Raw genomic sequence first — 17,927 nt, forward strand, 5'->3', positions numbered from 1 at the left:
CGCTAGTGTGGAAATAGGGTTTGGGAGCTGGACAGGCATTACAGCAATAATCACCACTGAAAAGGGGTGAAAATGTTGCTATCCCTTTAGATGCCCCGCTGAAGGCGTAATTACACTGCAGTGAGCTCATGGCGCATAGATATCCTGGCGTGGCTTTAGCTTGTCCAAAGTGCAGGTTTTGTGCTTCTGAGCTGGGCTTGCTTAAGAGCCCTCTCCAGGGTGAGCTCCAGCCTGGCCCAGCAGCTGATGCCGTCCAGGAACAATGGGGACTGTCTTTCCCCACAGGAACCTTGGCAGAGCAGCCGGTAGCGCCTGTGGGGCATGGGCCTGTGAACAGGTGACAGGTGAGGCACCAGCCGGGCTGAGCTCACGCTGGGGTATTGACCCTTCCTGCCAGCCGGGCAGCCCAGGAGCTGCCGCGCTTGGCTAAGCTGCGTGGGGCGCAGGCTCTGCCAGCGCCAGCCAGGCGGCTGTGGGAAAAAAGCTGGTGCCGAAGTAACCCCAGCCTGGCACCCGGGACATCTGGGACTCTCACCAAAGCCTTTGTAATGGTGAATCCCAGCTCGTGTTACTTCTTCATCGTAAACAAAAGCCAAAGGGAGAAAATAGTTTCAACTAACATATGTATATATGTACATTAATACATAGATCATTTTTCAGATTTTTCAGCTTGCCTTCCTATCTTAGCATTGTAACACTGTGACTCTACAGCAAGCACCTAAGACACGAGGGGAGCTCTCGTAACAGCAAGTGACAATGACATATGGCAAACCCCTGATGGCCACGGAGAGCAGTGAGGAGCATTAGACCCTGGAGCGTCACCTTGCAGAGGTGGTTGGTGTAGGATATGAACTGAAAGAGAGCAATTCCAAATGCAGAGCGGAAGGTAGGTGACTGTGATAGGGTAATAAAAGTTGTCCTGTGCAGCCTTTATCAGAAAGCATTTCTTGTTGCAAATGCTAGGAATGGTTAAACGGCATTGGACAAAGAGATCATTTCCCTTTTGCTTTCTTCTCTTTTTTGGTTCCTTTTCCTTATTTTCTTTCCTAGTTCCTTGTGATTCTTTTCTTGTTAGTTCCTTCCTGCTCATCAGAAGAACTTGCTGTCTTTTAGCTAGGACATGTAGCTAAAGGTCAGGATTTCACAGAAAAAATCAGCAATACCAAGAAAACAGTTTACAGCTCCCAAAGTGTTTCCTGGTGCTGTTTATAACAGCAGTTGTAACAAGAGGGGAGAGGGAACTCAGCTGCCTTGCAGAGAGCTACATCCTTTTAGTCTATGTTTTAGTGCAGAGGTAGAGAAACAAATGCAGGATTTAGTCCTGTTGCTTCTATTATGGCTGTTTCCTATTGCCACCCTGCCTTTTCCCTTCACTGGCTTCACTTTAAAGTGGGAATGTTTATAATGCATAAATAGACCACTAGGCGATGAACAAAACCACAGCCAGATGACATTATCCTGTAAGGAGAAAGGATAACAGCAGCTGGAATGAACTGCAAACCCAGGAAACACTCTGTGACACGCAACAGGGAACTCGTTTGGAAAAACACAGGAAGAAGCAGGAATGAGTCAAGGCTGCTTCACCATGGGAACTTGGGGTTTTGCAACCAGAAGGACACTCAGGACAGCAAATCCCAATTTTGCTGTGGCAGCAGAACGGGTGGGTGTGAGGGTGGCTGAGAAGGTCAGTAGTAGTCAAAGAAAGCTAAAAGTACAAGGTACAGCAGTAGTGTTTATGTAAGAATGGGGAGGTGTCATTTCTTTAGATAGGAGAAACTTGTGAGGGGAAAAGGCTGGGAGAAGGTGCCGAAGTTTCATGGGGCCTGGATCATCCTGTCCGGATCAGGCTGCTCCTTCCTTGGCGGCTCTGCTGCGTGCCCTGCCGCAGCCGCTGCTCTCGTGCCAGCCCCAGCAGGGAGGGCTGTCCCTCTCACTTAGAAGTTTTCTATTTATTTATGCTGTAGAGATAGCGGGAAAAGTGAATGAAAAAAAGCTTCTTTCTCCCTCCCCTGCACTCTCCACTGCAGTAAATGCCAAGATTTTGTCACGCAGAGGCCTTCTCTGGTGACAATTGCTGGAAAGTGTGTCCAGCTGTGGCACTCTCCTGGGCATCCCCTTTGCCAGCTCTGTCAGCCCTCGGGGCTCCAGGGGCAACTCAGGGGAAAGAATCTCTCTCTGCTGCATGTGTCCCAGCCCCAGGATGCAGTTTGCTGGTGAACAGGAAAATCCTTTCCCATGAACAAGCAGCACGAGAAGCTGTTTCACGTGCTTGTTCTAGAAGATGATTAATTTGAAAAGTATTCTCCAATTTTTTTTCTTTCCAAATAAATCATTTGAAATGGCACTTTAAGGTAGTTTTGAATGGAAAATAAATATATTTAAGGAGAGTTCTCCATGCAAATTAAAAAACCCCAACCAATCAACCAAAAAAAGCCAAAGTATCCTGCAGAATATTGTAATAGAAGCACACAGGGTACTGATGTCTGCTGGCACTGTGTAGAGCACGTTAGCAGCATGGCCAGGATCTGCTCCTGTGTCTGCTCACACCACGTGCCTCTGTTCTTTATCCTGTTAATGATTGACTGGGAAAGGAGGCTTTTGCCTTCAGAAGCCCCCTATATTTTCATGCTTACCCTGCACAGCCGTGCAGCACCCTACATCATCAGCTACGTAGAACTCGCACATCTGACTCTCATGCTCAATGTAAGTAAGACCACAGCAAAAAAAGTGGTATTAGATTTGGAGCCTTTTAAGTTTTACAGTGGTACACCAGTATATCCTTTCATTTCCCAGAGAAGCAAAGAAAAGGGGCAGAGTACATCTGCCTATGTGCACAGCTGGCAGCCTATAGAAAGAGGGACTGAAAAAAAAGAGTGTAAGCACGGGGTGCTAACTGTGAAAGCCACGACAGGACCTTTGCAGCAACCATTAATTTATAAAGACCTGCATAAAGAGTAGATATCCATCTCCTAAAAAATAGCTAGTCTTCTAGAAATATATGTAAATCTCAATAAGAGACGCAGATCCAGGGACTCACTAACAAGATCTACATTTTTTCCCAGCATTATAAAAATCAATAATTTAATTAATTAAAAAGATCATTTTCCATTCACAGTGATAAGAATCAAACATTTGTATTTGTGATCCATACAGACTAGACTATCCGCTTTCCGTAATAAACCCCCGCTTAGTCAATAGGGGTTTATTATTTTTTGTGGTTTACTGTATAACACCCTTTATATGTATAATACAATATAAATGTATAATACATATTGTTACCCAGCTCTATATCAATGCAGAGCTTCACATCTTGCCAGCTAGTGCCCGGGATTTCAGCAACACAGCCCTACAGGTTGTGGCTTCCCAGTTTTGAAGAGCTCTGCGCACTCGGGCTGTTTCAGGAGCGCTGGCAGTTTTTCATTTCCACAATGTAAGTTCTGAGCTGGGAAGAGTTCAGCGCCCAGGTCTTATAAATGAGAGCGGAGGTCAGGGGCAGCAGCCACGTCCTCATGGGGGAGAGCACGAAAGCCAGGGTGCCGTAGGTGCGCTGCAGGAAGTAGCAGGAGTAGAGGTGCCAGAGCAGCAGCAGCGCCATGGCCGCGTGGCCCAGCAGGGCCCCGGGACGCCGCGCGTGCTGCACGTGCGAGCGGAAGCTGCAGCCCTGGCAGCGCAGCAGCAGGCTCCAGCACAGGTAGGCCGTCAAGGGCGCATTGAAGAACAGCAGCTGAAAGAGAAGAGCAGAGTAAAACAAGGGTAAAATAAGTAAAATAAGTAAAATAAGCAAGCCAGACGTTTGAGTAATGTATGCCAGAGCACAGGCAGATGAGAGCAAGGGCCACTGTTCCATTCTGGGGGCTGGGGGAAGGGGGCTGTCCCCAGCCCTGTCCAACCACTCCTGCCTACTCCTTTGCAGCGAGTAACACCCTCATACTTTGTGGAACTGGTTCAGGGAACTAAACTTGAGAAAAAAATCTATCTCACAAAAAACAGGGCTTTTTTTTTTTTTTTTTTTTTTGTCGTCAGTTTAGCTTCCTGAGCCAGCCCCCTGTGGTGTCAGACAAGTACTAGACTGGCCCGAGTGTAACAGGGGCAGTGCGGGTCTAGTCTGGGTTATACACCAGGGAACTACACCCTCTCCTCCAGACTAATGACAGTTGGGGAAGAACAGAGGGCAGCCAGGTCAGACTGGTGGAAAAGCTAGACTCACAGCTGCTTAAATAGTGACACCTACTGATGTGATCTGAGGGTTTTTTGAGTGCGCAATAGGCTGTATTATTCACTGCAGCCTATGTGTAAGTCAAGGGCAGAAACATTTAGGGAGAAAGAGACAGTCTCAAATCCAGATGTCCTGACAGTTCAAGGCAAAGAGTGTCAAACAAAAGTATTGGAAATATATGCACAGTCTCTTTCCCTCCTGCTCTCTACATCTGAAGGAAGGTGAGAAAGAGCAAGGCCTGTCACGATCTCTAACCTTCCACAATTCTCTTCTTTTTAAAACTATAAAAAGTTCAAAAAAGTTTTCCAGAACAAAGCAGCTGTCAGTGTTCATATTTAAATACTTACCTGCAAAATCCCAACAACAAATGTCAGACTGCCCTGTAAGAAGTGACCACCTACAAACACCCCAAAGGAAAAACAGGCTCCCATCTGGCCATCTACCAGTTCGCCTACAAACCACGGACCTGGAAGAGAAGAAAACACACGAGACCATCAGAAAATATGATATAGAGATGATCCTCTTTGGCTGAGCACAGGCTGCTTAACTGGGGGAAGTGCTTATCTATTACTTGTCTAGTAAATAAACCTAATGTTTAGATCCTGAGCAAATACTAATTTGATTAACACTCCTGATGAACAAATGGCCCGGCCCATCAGTGATGTGTGCTGTGCAATGAGAATAGCTTTAAGCTAATTTTGTCTCTGACAATTTGATACCACAGACAATGTTCTCCTGGTGAGAGAAGTGAAAAGAACCTTTCAAATGGTGGCCTTTCCCTCAAAATAAAACATACGAAAGACTAGGTCATAAACAATCTCAGCTTAGCTCAGATTGCAAGTGAAAATGGTCAGGATGCACTCTCTGTTATGCATGTTTTCCTGACTTCCAAGAAAGACTCTAGTTACATATTTTCAGAGAAAAATAAAATAAAGTTTGTAACATTAAGGCTAAGATGTTTTAGAAACTTGTCATATGAAATGCCTCTTCTGCACACTGATGTCATACAAAGGTAGAACCAGATCCTGTTCAAAGCATAAGAAGAGAATCTCAAATCAAACTCATTTTAGGGATTCTAAGTCAGATTCTCTTACAAACAAACAGTCACCTTATTTATTTTTCAAATCATTTTTATAATTTCATTTTTTCCTTTATCCAGTATTTTACAAGTTTCTTCTTAATTAGACTCTGCAGTATAATTTATGCTTCAGATAAATTAGGTAATTTATGTCCTCAAGTATTCCAAGTTACTTACCTAGAATGGTGTATAAATTCAGAATTAAAATTGAGTAATAGAAGGTGTTTGTTTTACTGAAGACATGAAGGGAATATGAGGTCAGACTCAGTAATCCAGGCCGTTCTAAATAGAGGCAACATTAAGAAAAATGCACTTAATTCAGGTTGCAGCAGCTATATATAAAATATTGGTCTTTTAAAACAAATCTACATAATATTTAGTCTATTAAATAAGAAATTCATCAGTAATATATAGTGTGTCTACAGCCCAAATGCAAGTGAATACATTTCTGCTTATTACTGTGATAACAAAGTAGGGAGCTGATAAATATAACAAATCTCTGCTGAAAAGAGGAGTAAGAAAAAGCTGCTATTTTAAATGAATACACTTACTGTATGCAAATAAACCTCAATGATCTTTCTATACCCAGAAAAATAAGTTAGCTAGAATGAAAAATATGGAGAATGTTAATAATGCATGAAAAGCATAAGATTCAGAACAATAAATGCATAAACCTAAAACATTCAGGTCAGCATGGTCTAGATTGCATGGCTTTTCTTTGATTGGTACTTGATGAGGGAAGCTCAAATAAAAAGAAGGCTGGGCAACTAAGTCAGCAGCAGCCAAGAAGCTGGTCATGTCAGCAAAACAAGTGATAGCCACTCTCAATCAAAAAGAGCCACCTCATAGACTGAGAAGGAGAGAGCCTTCCTATATCCCTCCCCTTTGGAACTTGACCTATTACACAGCAGCTCTTCTCATCAAGTTCCAGAGCACAAGCTGGACATTTGGAAATCAGCAGCTCTACCAAACGTCTTCACTAATTTGGGAAAGGCTTGATGAGGCCTGCAGGGACCTAGCAGAACATGGAGGTCTAGTTCTTTTCATTTGTCAGCTCCTGGGTTCCATAAAGGCAAGTGCAAATCCATGACTCTTCCGTGCAAGCAGCTGTCATAATTACCTGCGGATGCTACGGGACTATGGGTGTCAAGGCACCTACACTGACACGAATAGGAAGGGAGGTGGTTTCCAGAATAATCTCTTCTGCAAGGTGTGGTTCAAACAGGTGTTTAAAGCATAAATGGAATTAATTTTCACTTAAAAGATTTATCATGAAAACAATACCAAGTTATGAGAGAAGTGATCTAAGTGTTATTTCTATGAATAATATTTCTGGGAACCTGCTGTATCATTTGCAAAGAACAACAAAATTATTTTTGTAGCAGGAAATCTGTTTCCTCACTCAGCTGAAAGTAAGGAAAATAAATCTGCACTCGCAGTAATGAAACAGGCAGACTTAAATGGAACTAATACAAAATAAAATATTCCTTTCCCTAAACGCTGGATTTTTCAGTGAGAAAAATCAAAATGAATCAGATGATTCTTCAGTTAATTGGGTACTTGTTTAAGCAAAGATATGCAATGAAGTCCTAAGTTTTTAATGGACTTTATCTGATGTATTGGATGTTTTATGGACTCTCTTAAATATAAAATAGCCCTCAGATTTCTGAGAACCAAATCCATTCCCATGACACTTACTAGATACAGTGCATAAATGTGAACAACAGTGCGAACATTTGTATTTTTGACACGCAGATAAATACAAATAGGCTTGAGATGATAAGATCCTCTAGAAAAGCAAGAAATCAGATCCTCTAGAGAAGCACAGGTTCATACCTCTGAGTGCTGGTTTTTGGAGGTATCGGAAGGCAGCGAGCAAGGCGATCTGAGTGGACACGATCAGCCCAAAGAGCATGCGAGCCTGAAAAGACACTTTTAACTCTAAGCCAGCCCAACAGCAGCAACTGCCTCTGTGCCTTATGGACATTGGCAGAATGCTAATTGCAAAGGTTTCTAATTAAAACATTCATTCAAAGTTTCAGAGTGATATCCTACTGAAGAGACAAGCATACAACTTCAGCAACAGGAAGCCTTGGTACATGACAATACAACTAACAATAATTCATGCTAATTCTGATTTCAGTCAGAAATAATTTTGTAGTGGAAGTATCTTTATTCTGGAAATATACAATAACTTGCAAAACTGAGTGCTGTATGGATCTATAATTTAACAGTTACACTGTGTGGAATACTGATTACTGATTAAGGAAACCAGCAGCAATTTAAAGTCAATTACCCCACTGCAGCCTCTCGCACAATGTCCCATCAAGGCACTTTGCAATTATGACCTGCCTTCTTCCCATCTGCGGAGCTGTAACACTTGGTGACAGCCTGGAACTTAGCAAGGTCAATGGCAATTTTGCTTCCTCTTTGCTAGAGTAAGCCACAAGGTCAGCAGCTGATGCAAAACTTTTCCTTATATTTGCCAGTATGCATTACAAAAAAAAAAAAAAAAAAAAAAAATGCTGTGATTTTTCTTTATTTTTTTTTCTGCTGTCTTTTTTGCATTTCTTACCTGGCCAAAACATGTATCTGCCTATGCCCAAAAATGGACAGCCATGACTAAGTCCAGGTCAGCTGTTTGCATGAACATTCATGTTTGAGGAGAGCAGCTTGCAAAAAATAACCTTGAAATATTTGTGAAGTTCCACTGGAATAACACCTGAACAAGCCAAAGTGCATTCAAATCTGCTGTGAATCAGGGAAAGGCCTCCTGCAGTCTCTGGGGAAAGCTGTTTTGCTGACAGTACTTACCAGAACATAGTGGTCAGAAAGGAGGATAAAAGATTGCAAAAAGCCAAATCTAAGAGAGAGTTTTTCTTCCATAGCAAATATATGGCTCTGTGTGCGAATTCTTCCTGAAGCATCCTAGATGGAAATAAAATGAATAAATAAAACAAAATTAGTTCCCGTTATGCTAAATTAATACATTTCTGTGTCATTTTCAAGTAGCTAGCTAACAATTTCTGTAGAAGATCTGATTGGTACATTCATGGCTGGCATGCTGCTATATTAAATACATCTGCTTATGGAGCGTTACTATATGACAATTTTGTAGTTTAAGTAACTTTGTGATTGTTAGACTATAACCTGCAATCGCTGCATGATCTGAAAGTGCTGCATAGGAAGGAGACCCGTTCAGAGATTCAGTAACTTGTGGAACACAGTGACTATTTACTGGCCACAGTCAACACTTTTCCTGGAAGCTCAATTCTAGACAATACCATTTTGAAGCTCTGTAGGGTCTCATTTTTGGCATATTTGTTAGATACATTACAATTGACACAATGTCCTTTCAAATTGGAATAAAGTAGTGCATTTTCACCCCTATTTCTACGTATTTATTAAACAGAATACTTTTAGGGTTTTTTTTTTTTTTTTTTTTTTTTTTTTGTGCAACGAATGTACCCTATCTCTCAGGACATAATAAGCTAATATTTGAGTAAAATAAAATATAGCTCCAAGACCAGAGGTGTTCAAAATGCTTTTCTCACCCAAGCAACCTATTATCAATAAATCTAGTGTTAATGTTCTGGAAAACATAAACTGTGTTCACCATCCGCCTATCAGGGATCAAGAGAAGTAGTTCAAACAATCTAACGAAATGGTCTCATCTCTAAAATCAACCTGGTCTGGTTCCTTTGCCTTCTAAACTATTATGCATGATGTTCCTTTTTATTTTCCCTGACCAAGCCTGACTAGCACTTCAAGACAAATTGTAAAGCTTATTGTTACCTTTTAGATAATTAAGTTTGGACCAATTACTTGCTCTTCTGTCCTGTCCTATATTTTTCATGAAAAACAAGAATCTTTCATTTGCCCACATACTTATTAAAGATCTCATTGATAGGCAGTCTGTCTCCTTTCATATAATAAATCCATTGATTTCTGTAATCAGACAAGTATGAAATGAAGCCGGCTAATGTATATTCTGTCCCTCTTTATGTGATGCAGCAGGTTGATATAGCAGACACAACAATATAAAGACTCACTACAAAGAGCTGCAACGGTGACCTCACCTGGACAGTCACATCTATGTGATGAAAACCTTCACTGTAGTTTTGTGGGCTCCACTTCATCACATAGAGAGGGCCGGATGCCTGCTGAGCATTCCCCAAGTGAACTCCATCTATCTGGACTTTGACAGAGGTAATGATGGAAGGAGAGAAGGCCAGAATTCTAGGGAGTGAAAATAAACATATTTGTTTATAGACTTGCAGATCTACCACCATTTTTGAAGAGAAGTCCCTAAAGATTATGTTATCTTCTAGTTAAGAATTCAAAAGGGTTAGAAACGAAAATGCTGAGATATCTGTAGACAAATGATAACACAGTAGCTCTTTCTTACAGTTAAGAAAAGAAGTTCCATATGATAATATGCAGAAGAATAGAGTAGAAAACTGGGCTGTGGGACAGGCAAATATGTGGCAGGAATCCTCAGGTCCTGGCAGAAATAATCTTAGCCCTTCCAAAACAAAACAAAGAGAACTCTTGTTGTCAAAACATTTGGTAACACATGCAGAATGCATCTTCATGCACACATGCAGACACAAAAAATCAAATAGACATTCATAGACATTTTCTTTAAAAACTGCCAGTCTGTTTCCAAAGTTCTTTTCATTTGACTTTTTCCTAGACAGGGTGTAACCCCTCAATCCTTGTAACTGAATTAATGAGAAATGGAATTGAATGCAAGCTTGATATTACAGATCTGAGTTACAAAAAAAAAAGTGATATCCCTTAGTAGCACTTATATTCACAGAAACCGTGATAATAGTACGGACTAAGTATAACACATAGCCAACCTCTTTCACTTTTGGCAATACTTGTTTTTTCACTTCTATGAAAAAGTCTCATATAATTATACTACCAGTTCACATATCATGAGAACGTTTAAGATAAGATTACAAACATGAAGTTGGAAAATAGGTAGCCTCAAGGGGCACTGCTTCCTAATAAGGACTATGACAAGCTTCTTCTAATTCTGTGTATTCAATACACGCATCTGTTTTACCCATGTTGTCTCATAGCAAGTACAAGATATTGGAAAGGACATGTCCAGGGAAAAAAGAAAAGGCTAAGTGGGAAGGGATGTATATTATCTTCTATTTTAAATAAATAATAATTTTAAAAAAAAATAAATTCCCAAGGGAAAAAATAAATAGGAAAGGTGGAAATAGAGAAATGGATAGATGCTTTAATAATACAAGGGATGAGAAACTGGAACAACACAAATTGCTGAAAAGTCAGAAGCAAAAAGAGAAAATACCCCCAAAACAGAGACAAACACAGAAATCTGTGGAGGCAATGCAAAAACGTGATATTAATAAGAGTGATAAGGTGTTGACCACACTCTACCAGCTTTGGTCAAATGAAAAAGACAAAACCAGATATGACTTAGTGCTATATAAGCTGCTTTTATCATAGATATTATAAAGTGAACTCTCGGGAAGATTTTAAAGAGAAAAATGAATTCTAATAGCAACACACACATTTATATATATATATATATATATATATATATACACACACACACACAAAAGTACATATACACACACACAAGTATATGAATAAAATAAATATATATTATAGATATACACAACACACACACATGAATACCTGTGTACATTGATTGGTTAAAAAAAAAAAAGAAAAGAAAAGCTACTTAAATATGGTGAAATGAAGACTTTACGGCGTACCTGATATGGGTGGAGTAACGAATTTTTTCTAGTGGTTCATGAGCAGAGCTGCTATAAAGGAAGGATTTGGGATTGGTGATGAGAATTGCAGGCCATTCTTCAAAGCGAAGATCTACAAAGCTAAGGAGGTCGTGATCAAATGCAAAGATCCGGTACCTGAGATGAAAGCAAGATAGTTTTATTGATATCAAGTCCTGCACACACAGTGGCTTTCTAAGCAGAACTGATTTATTTTCCATTTACTCTGTTCTGTACTTGATTCTGTATTAGCTGAACAATCAGGTCACCTATTTTGAATATTAAACATATTAACTGGACTATTATATGTCCTTTTTTAATATCTAAATATCTAGAATGAATAAAAATTACTTTGTGTTATTTATTAGCACAAAACTAGCATGGGGAAGAATTCCCAACTTACACTCAAAGATAGCTTGCAAAAACATGAGTAGTAATAACCAGTCAGACTGCTCTAATACTGCTCTCAATATCTCTGAAAAGGATAAAAGGGAATTTCAGCATATACAAGGGAATTTCAGAATAAGCTGGAGAGCTCCATATTTTAATTTTTCCACACAGGGTTTAGCTCACCTCCTGTTTTCCATCCAGTCTCCCAGCTCCAGTTCCAGGGTGCCATGATGGTGCTGACTGTGCAAGACGGGCATCAGCCCACCCAGTGTATGGAGATGCCCACAGAAATAGGCTGTGGCAGAACTAATAAAAGAGCAGAAGAATCACAATCATTTTGGGTAAGGAAATACCACTGGGGGGAAAAAAAAAGGAAAAAAAAAAAAAAAGGAAAAAAGGAAAAAAAAAAGGACATACAAGTCTATGGAGTGAAGCAAGAAATGTATTTTATATTGAAAGGATGCAGTAAATAAATTAAGATTTTACCTCATTAATGTTCTTACTCCTGGCGCAGGAGAGATGATTGTTGAAGTGGGATAATGGCCAAACCAGACAGTATGATTGCTGTGGAGACTTTCTTTTGCCATCAAAGACAGCTCTTCCATTTGATTCTGAAATGGGCATTTGAAAAATTGTTTAGCATTCCAGCTATGTGGAACAAATAGCAAAAAGAAAGGAAAAGGAAAACAATTAACAATGCAAATTTATTCGTATGTGTACAGAGAATGCCCTGTTGACTGCTTCAGGAGCCTGTGCACGGGCAAACCAAACAGGCAACCATATCCCAAAACACAGACACTAGGGAAAAATAAAAGGAAACTGCATTCAACACATTCAGTTGATCAGAGGTAAGTGTAGTGTAAAGAGCAATTTTTATAAATGATGTTCCTGTCCTTCCTACTGCCTATTCAAAAACATGCTTGCATCTACTTTATAAATACATTTATTTTAACAATTACTAGCCTCATTTATCTTTTGGACTGCTAGAAGGCTTTCTGTAGGCATGACAGATCTCAGAAGCTGGGCACTGTATCCTTCAGGGACTTAGCTGAAAGAACTATGCTGCTGAATATTGAAAACATTCCTCAGCCACTGCTGTACATGTTAAGCAAAAGTAACACTTTCACAGCATTTAAAGCTTCTTTCATTTGGGTGGCTGATTTTCCAGTCTTTTAAAAATCAACTATTTAGTGTCCAAAGAAGCTCCCAGGACAAGAGAACAAAAGAGCAACTCCTGATAAGAGTTTTAATCCATAACAAAGCTATAGATACCTACTGCCTACCTCCTTTCTTTACCATTCTTTTTGTTAAAAAAAAAATAGTGCAAATGATGCTGTCTGGATTCTTGTTACTGGCTGCTAAGCAAGTAAAGCTTCCTTACCAATATACAAATAAAGGCTTAATTTGCACAGCCAAGGAGAGGTGCTCTGGGTCTGAGTGCATTCTTAACTCACTGAGAATTGGTCTGCAAAGCTACTGCACCCAGTCTGGCTTATGATGAACAGTGAGAACAACAGTACTGTACTTGCCACTCAAAGATCACCCTTCATCTAAGTATCTTCAAGTGCTTTACAAACAAGTAATGAAACACCAAGTACCCCTTTAGAGAAGATCAGAGGGAGAACATTTTATGTATCATTGAGGCTGTTATCTTAGGCAGAATGGAGCATCTGTTTACCAGAACACAGTAGCTCTGGGTAGCACTTCAGAAGAAACAATATGGATCAAAAAACTACAGAGAAAATTACAGGGAAGCAAACTACTATTATCAGAGATGACATCTGAGTTGAACATCAGCATCAATGTTTTCTTAACAAGAAACAATGACAACAACAACAAAACACAATATTTCATGGTCTCAAAAGATCAGAAACTCTCTTTTTCTAAAGAAAAGTATGCTTTTCTTTATACTATTATCTTTTGTGTTATTCCCTTAGTATTTGCAACATAGTATCGGTAACACAGTAATCCTCCCATCTGCAATAAATCATCTAAATAAATCATCTAGCAAAGCAAAAAGGAATTAAATTGGAATGGATTTTTTCAATTGCACTTGAAGGATATAAGCAACTTATGTAATCACAAAATCACTGCTAAAACTAACTAAATCTTCACAGAGCTCTTAACAAAAACTGATGTTTTGTATTGGATATAACACATGTTAAGAAGTGACACATTCATTTATCTAAACAGACACCACTATGCATAACAACTTAATGTAGAGACAGTTCTAGAGGAACACAAAACTTTCAGACACTTCTTTATAAAAACAATTTTAAAAAAAGCTTCAAAGAAAGAGACCCATATACTACAGAAGTACAAAGGACAGCAAAAATAATGTCAAGGATTATAAATACCGAGTTCAAAATCCCAAAGAAATTGTAGGGCCTCTTAGGGCCGGGGCTAAGGGTAGCATCCATGCATATGAAGGAGTAATTCCCAAAAGATGTGGTGTGGATGTAATGGAAAGAGCCATCCTTACGCCAGGCAGAGTATTTCCTGCCAAAATAAAATGGAAATATTGCTGTTAGGAAAGCCTACCACAGCGATAAAATAATGAGCAGTGTAGGATAAATATATAGCGCATCTGTGAGATAAAAAGATGTAAGACAGGCCATCAGCATGAAAAGAACATGAGATGAAATCAGAAGGGTGACAAGACAGTAGAATTTCACCGGGAAAAAAAAGTTGATTGTGCCTTGTGTTCACTGCTGGTATCTGAAGACAATCAGTGAAGTTACACTGATGTAGAAAGAAATACTCAAGCTGCTGGCTGATGGAAAATGATTTTGAACTAAAGAAATACCAAATCTTTTCAATATATTTCAAAAGATCCAAAACGGAGACATTATACTACACCAAGTCTACTGGACCAAGATTTATAATTAAATGCAATTATAAAAAAGATAGTGAGATCAGAAGAATGAGGAAAGAATTTTCTGTTCTCTCAGTCTATTCTCCTCTACTAACTGTCACTGGGAAAGATAAAAAAAGTAAAAGTAAAAGTAAATATTGCCCTGGGCAATAAAAAAAGTCAGTGAAAAGTGTATATGTGACAAGTAAAAACAGAACATTGTTTGGCGATTTTGACCTTGAATATTACAGTTGTGTGTGTGGCTTATGAAAGTACCTGTAGTAATTCCGAATGCTATCCAGGTGTGGAATGTTGAACGAATCTGTAAGGGAAAGAAAAAGGAAATGAGAAAGCTTCCAGAGTTGCACATGAAGACACATTCTGCTCCCTGACTTGTCAGGTAACAGCAAAGAATGAAAACTCCTTCTCTAGGCAGTGCCTGTAAGCAAAGTGTGTCTTTAGTAAGACAGACACCTGGATGGCAAGCCCTTCTAATGACTCATAACCACTGCTAACACTCTAATAAGTACTAACACTTTACCTCAAAATTCTCACTTAACCTAAATCTGTTCTGTAATCTCAGGAAAGGAAGGGAAAGGCTGCTTCATTTCCTGCTTACCGTGATTCCCTTTGATGTCTATCCACTTGGTTTTTTCCATGACCCGGGATCTCTTCAGGATTGACTGGTAAGTTTGCCACTCTACTTCTATCTGCTCAGACCCCAGTTTATCTCTTGTCTTAGCATCTGTCAAGTCACCTGCAAATGCACATAGGTGAGATAGAGCCAGAGGCCCACACATTTCACACCGACACTGTAACAAGGCAAGCATGCAATCCAAGCCTCTAAGTGCGAGCGGCTGCAAGTCTCCTGTGTGAAGTACAGACATTCCAGTCATCTGGTACAAGAGGTTACTACAAGCACAACCAGCTATCAGTGCAGTATGAAGATATTGCAACACTTTTACTAAGGTCAAAGTAAAAGAAGTTACTGCATATGTGGTATGCCTAAAAATTCTTGTCACAGAGGCTTTCTTAAACTCTGTACCTTCTGCATTCCTATCTTTTAGGTTTAAATTAAAATTTGATCTATTCATTTTTTTTGATCCAAATACTATCTAACACCTCTTTGCATAGCTAGTTAAAAGATGTGTACTAACTACAATTCTTGACTTTAAAAAAAAAAAAAAAACACAAGCAGAAGAAGTAACTACCTGTAGAAACAAAAGCCCGGGGTAGTCTGAGATTCTAAACTATTGCCTATAGTAATGGCTAAAAGTATTCTCACATTGCTTACCAAATTGAATCCATTTCAAAAGCAGAAATAAGCTGTTGAAAAAAATAGCAAAGCTTATTTCACTTGTCTTGGTATATATTTAAATGAAAACCAGCCATAAGAATCTTACATTAGTTCATAGCTGGATTTTATTCAGATGAGTATGGCTTGTTCTGAGACAAAATCCCTGGAGAGGACCTGGCTCTTAATGACTGATGGGTGAGCAAAGGCTCACTTCTCCCATTCCAGACACAGACTTAGAATCACCACCACAAAGACCAGAAAGAAGGGGGATGCTGTCAAATAGCAGTCTATCTTTGTCTGTAATTCTATTTTCATTGCTTAAAACACATTAAATCTTTAACATTATACTTTGAGATCCAAGAATTTTGCTTTTTTGCTTTTCCTTTGACAATGCATTCAGCAAGAAATTCATACTTCTGTATTGCTCACCTGTCGCTAATACAAGCGTTGGCTGAATTGTATTGATTGTTTCCGTACAGAATTTTTCAAAGTCAGGAGCTCGCTTGGGATCCTGAAATCTACTGATGTGAATATCTGACACCTATAGGAAAAATAAAAAAGTCAAACACCGTCCCAAGCCCAGGTTGTTCTGCAAAGCTACACATATAAGAAGGTAATAACTTAAGACCAGTTCTTAGACAACTTAAGTTCTGGTAAGACTAGAATTTTTGCAGATCTGGGACTAACTAAACCTAACTAAAAGTCTTGAAATAGGAAGATATTGGGAGTGGAGCTTCAGAGCTTCTCCCATTTTGCTTAAAAAAAAAATCCAAATATCCATCAAAAGATGTTCCACTGAAAAGGATGAGACTGGGCAAGGTGAAAACCTTCTAATGCTCTTCCTAGACTGGGAACTTAATTTCACAAAATATAGGTAAACGCTTGTCTGTTACATTTCTCCTTTTCCTTCCCTAGACTGAAATGAAAGCTTGGTATCTCTCACTGCTAAAAGGAATTCCTAAAAGGAAAGAGAAGAAATCACTATCCGTTTCCCTTGTCCAGAAGTGTCTGGAAAAAGGCAGGCATTAAAAAAGGAAGCCTACAGAAATGATAGGATACCCAGCTAACAGAAATAGGAGAAAAATCATCTGTGAGTTTGTCAAATACTGAACCACAGAATGAATATTGACCAGCAAAGATACCCGACTAAAGCAAGGGGAGGGTCCTTATGCACAAGATAATAGTATGGAAGTCTCAGTTTAAGAGGAAACAGTCTCAAGGATGGGAGGAAAAAGAAGGCAGGAGATGCTGGGGGCAGAACTGGTCATCTTGAGTCCTGTGCAGACAGTGGCCTGGCTTGGACGTCCAGAGTCACCAGGGAGCCCGTTTCCCACAACACGGTCAGGCACTACGCTGGATTTAGAGCTTGGTTGGGTTCCAAGCTGGGTCAGTGATAAAGCAGCTGTTAAAGGGCATGTTTTAAAGAGAACATAGCTACTTGAAAGTAAAGCCAGGTCTCAAATTAGCTGTATCATGACCTATCCTTGGGAGACTTTTCGAAGTAGCACGGCTAGAGGGAACATAGCGCCCAGGGAGAGATGTGTGGAGCTGAGCACGGTGCCTGTGGGCTCAGCGCTATAGGCGCTGCCTCTCGTCACAGTCGACTCTTTACAGGACAGCAACTCAAGGCAGAGGTTTTATCTAGAGTAACTCAAGCACATCACTCATCTTGAAACCGACTCTGCAGTACAGACAAACCCTAAGTGACATAAGGAAAGAATACTGGGAAAACTGGCAACTGGAGAGAGTGAAAGGGGGTTGGACTAGCAACACGCTGGTTTATGCACGAAGAGCAGTGCCTGCAGCTAATACAGCGAGGCCGAGCATCCCTCAGTTTCAGAACATAACCCAAACAGTAAAAACATTGTCCAGGGCAACTGCAAGGCCATTTCTGTGACATCTCAACTATCAGTGAACTGCAGATAACACAAACAGCTTGCAGCTAGATGAGCACCAAGCGCTGGAAGGACGTGCTGGGGAAAAAAGCGAGGGCAGCAGCCGCTTCCGAGACCGGGACGGAGCAGCCCGATACTCAACCTGGTAACGGGGCTGCATCCCTACCACCCAACGCCCCCGTGCTGGCCGCCGACGCTGCAAGGCGCCGCAACGGACTCCTCTGCTTCCCATCCGGACTCCTCTGCTTCTCCCACGCGGACTCCTCTGCTTCTCCCACCCCCTTCCCAGCGCTCTGGAGGAGAGGGGCAAGGCGGCGAGCCCCTCCCTGCACAAGGGGCTGCCGCCCGAGCCCCCGGCGGCCGTTAAGGGCCGTTGGCGGCCGTTGCCCGCCGCTCCCCCGCCCGCCGCGCGCCCCTCAC

At 40.5% G+C, this 17,927-nt stretch overlaps 1 protein-coding gene across 2 annotated transcripts; it reads right to left on the bottom strand.

The window, feature by feature from the left end:
- Window positions 1–3,180: 3,180 nt before the first annotated feature.
- TMEM62 (transmembrane protein 62) lies at window positions 3,181–16,171 on the bottom strand. 2 transcript variants are annotated; one of them, XM_026033420.1, is made up of 13 exons: window positions 16,042–16,171; window positions 14,935–15,072; window positions 14,592–14,637; window positions 13,819–13,960; window positions 11,948–12,072; window positions 11,645–11,767; window positions 11,054–11,209; window positions 9,374–9,533; window positions 8,109–8,222; window positions 7,131–7,215; window positions 5,472–5,576; window positions 4,564–4,682; window positions 3,181–3,724 (listed from the first exon to the last, which is right to left on the bottom strand). In XM_026033420.1, exons 2-13 carry the CDS (start codon window positions 14,972–14,974, stop codon window positions 3,398–3,400), a joined length of 1,542 nt encoding a protein of 513 aa, XP_025889205.1. In that variant the 5' UTR covers window positions 14,975–15,072; window positions 16,042–16,171; the 3' UTR covers window positions 3,181–3,397. The 2 variants fall into 2 exon arrangements, with proteins under 2 accessions (XP_025889205.1, XP_025889206.1); XM_026033421.1 differs by lacking the exons at window positions 13,819–13,960; window positions 14,592–14,637 and having other exon boundaries at window positions 11,645–11,703; window positions 11,957–12,072; window positions 16,042–16,149.
- Window positions 16,172–17,927: the final 1,756 nt, after the last annotated feature.

This window comes from Nothoprocta perdicaria, unplaced genomic scaffold (genome assembly GCF_003342845.1).
Source record: "Nothoprocta perdicaria isolate Ctin4 unplaced genomic scaffold, notPer1 scaffold_129, whole genome shotgun sequence".
NCBI lineage: Eukaryota > Metazoa > Chordata > Aves > Tinamiformes > Tinamidae > Nothoprocta > Nothoprocta perdicaria.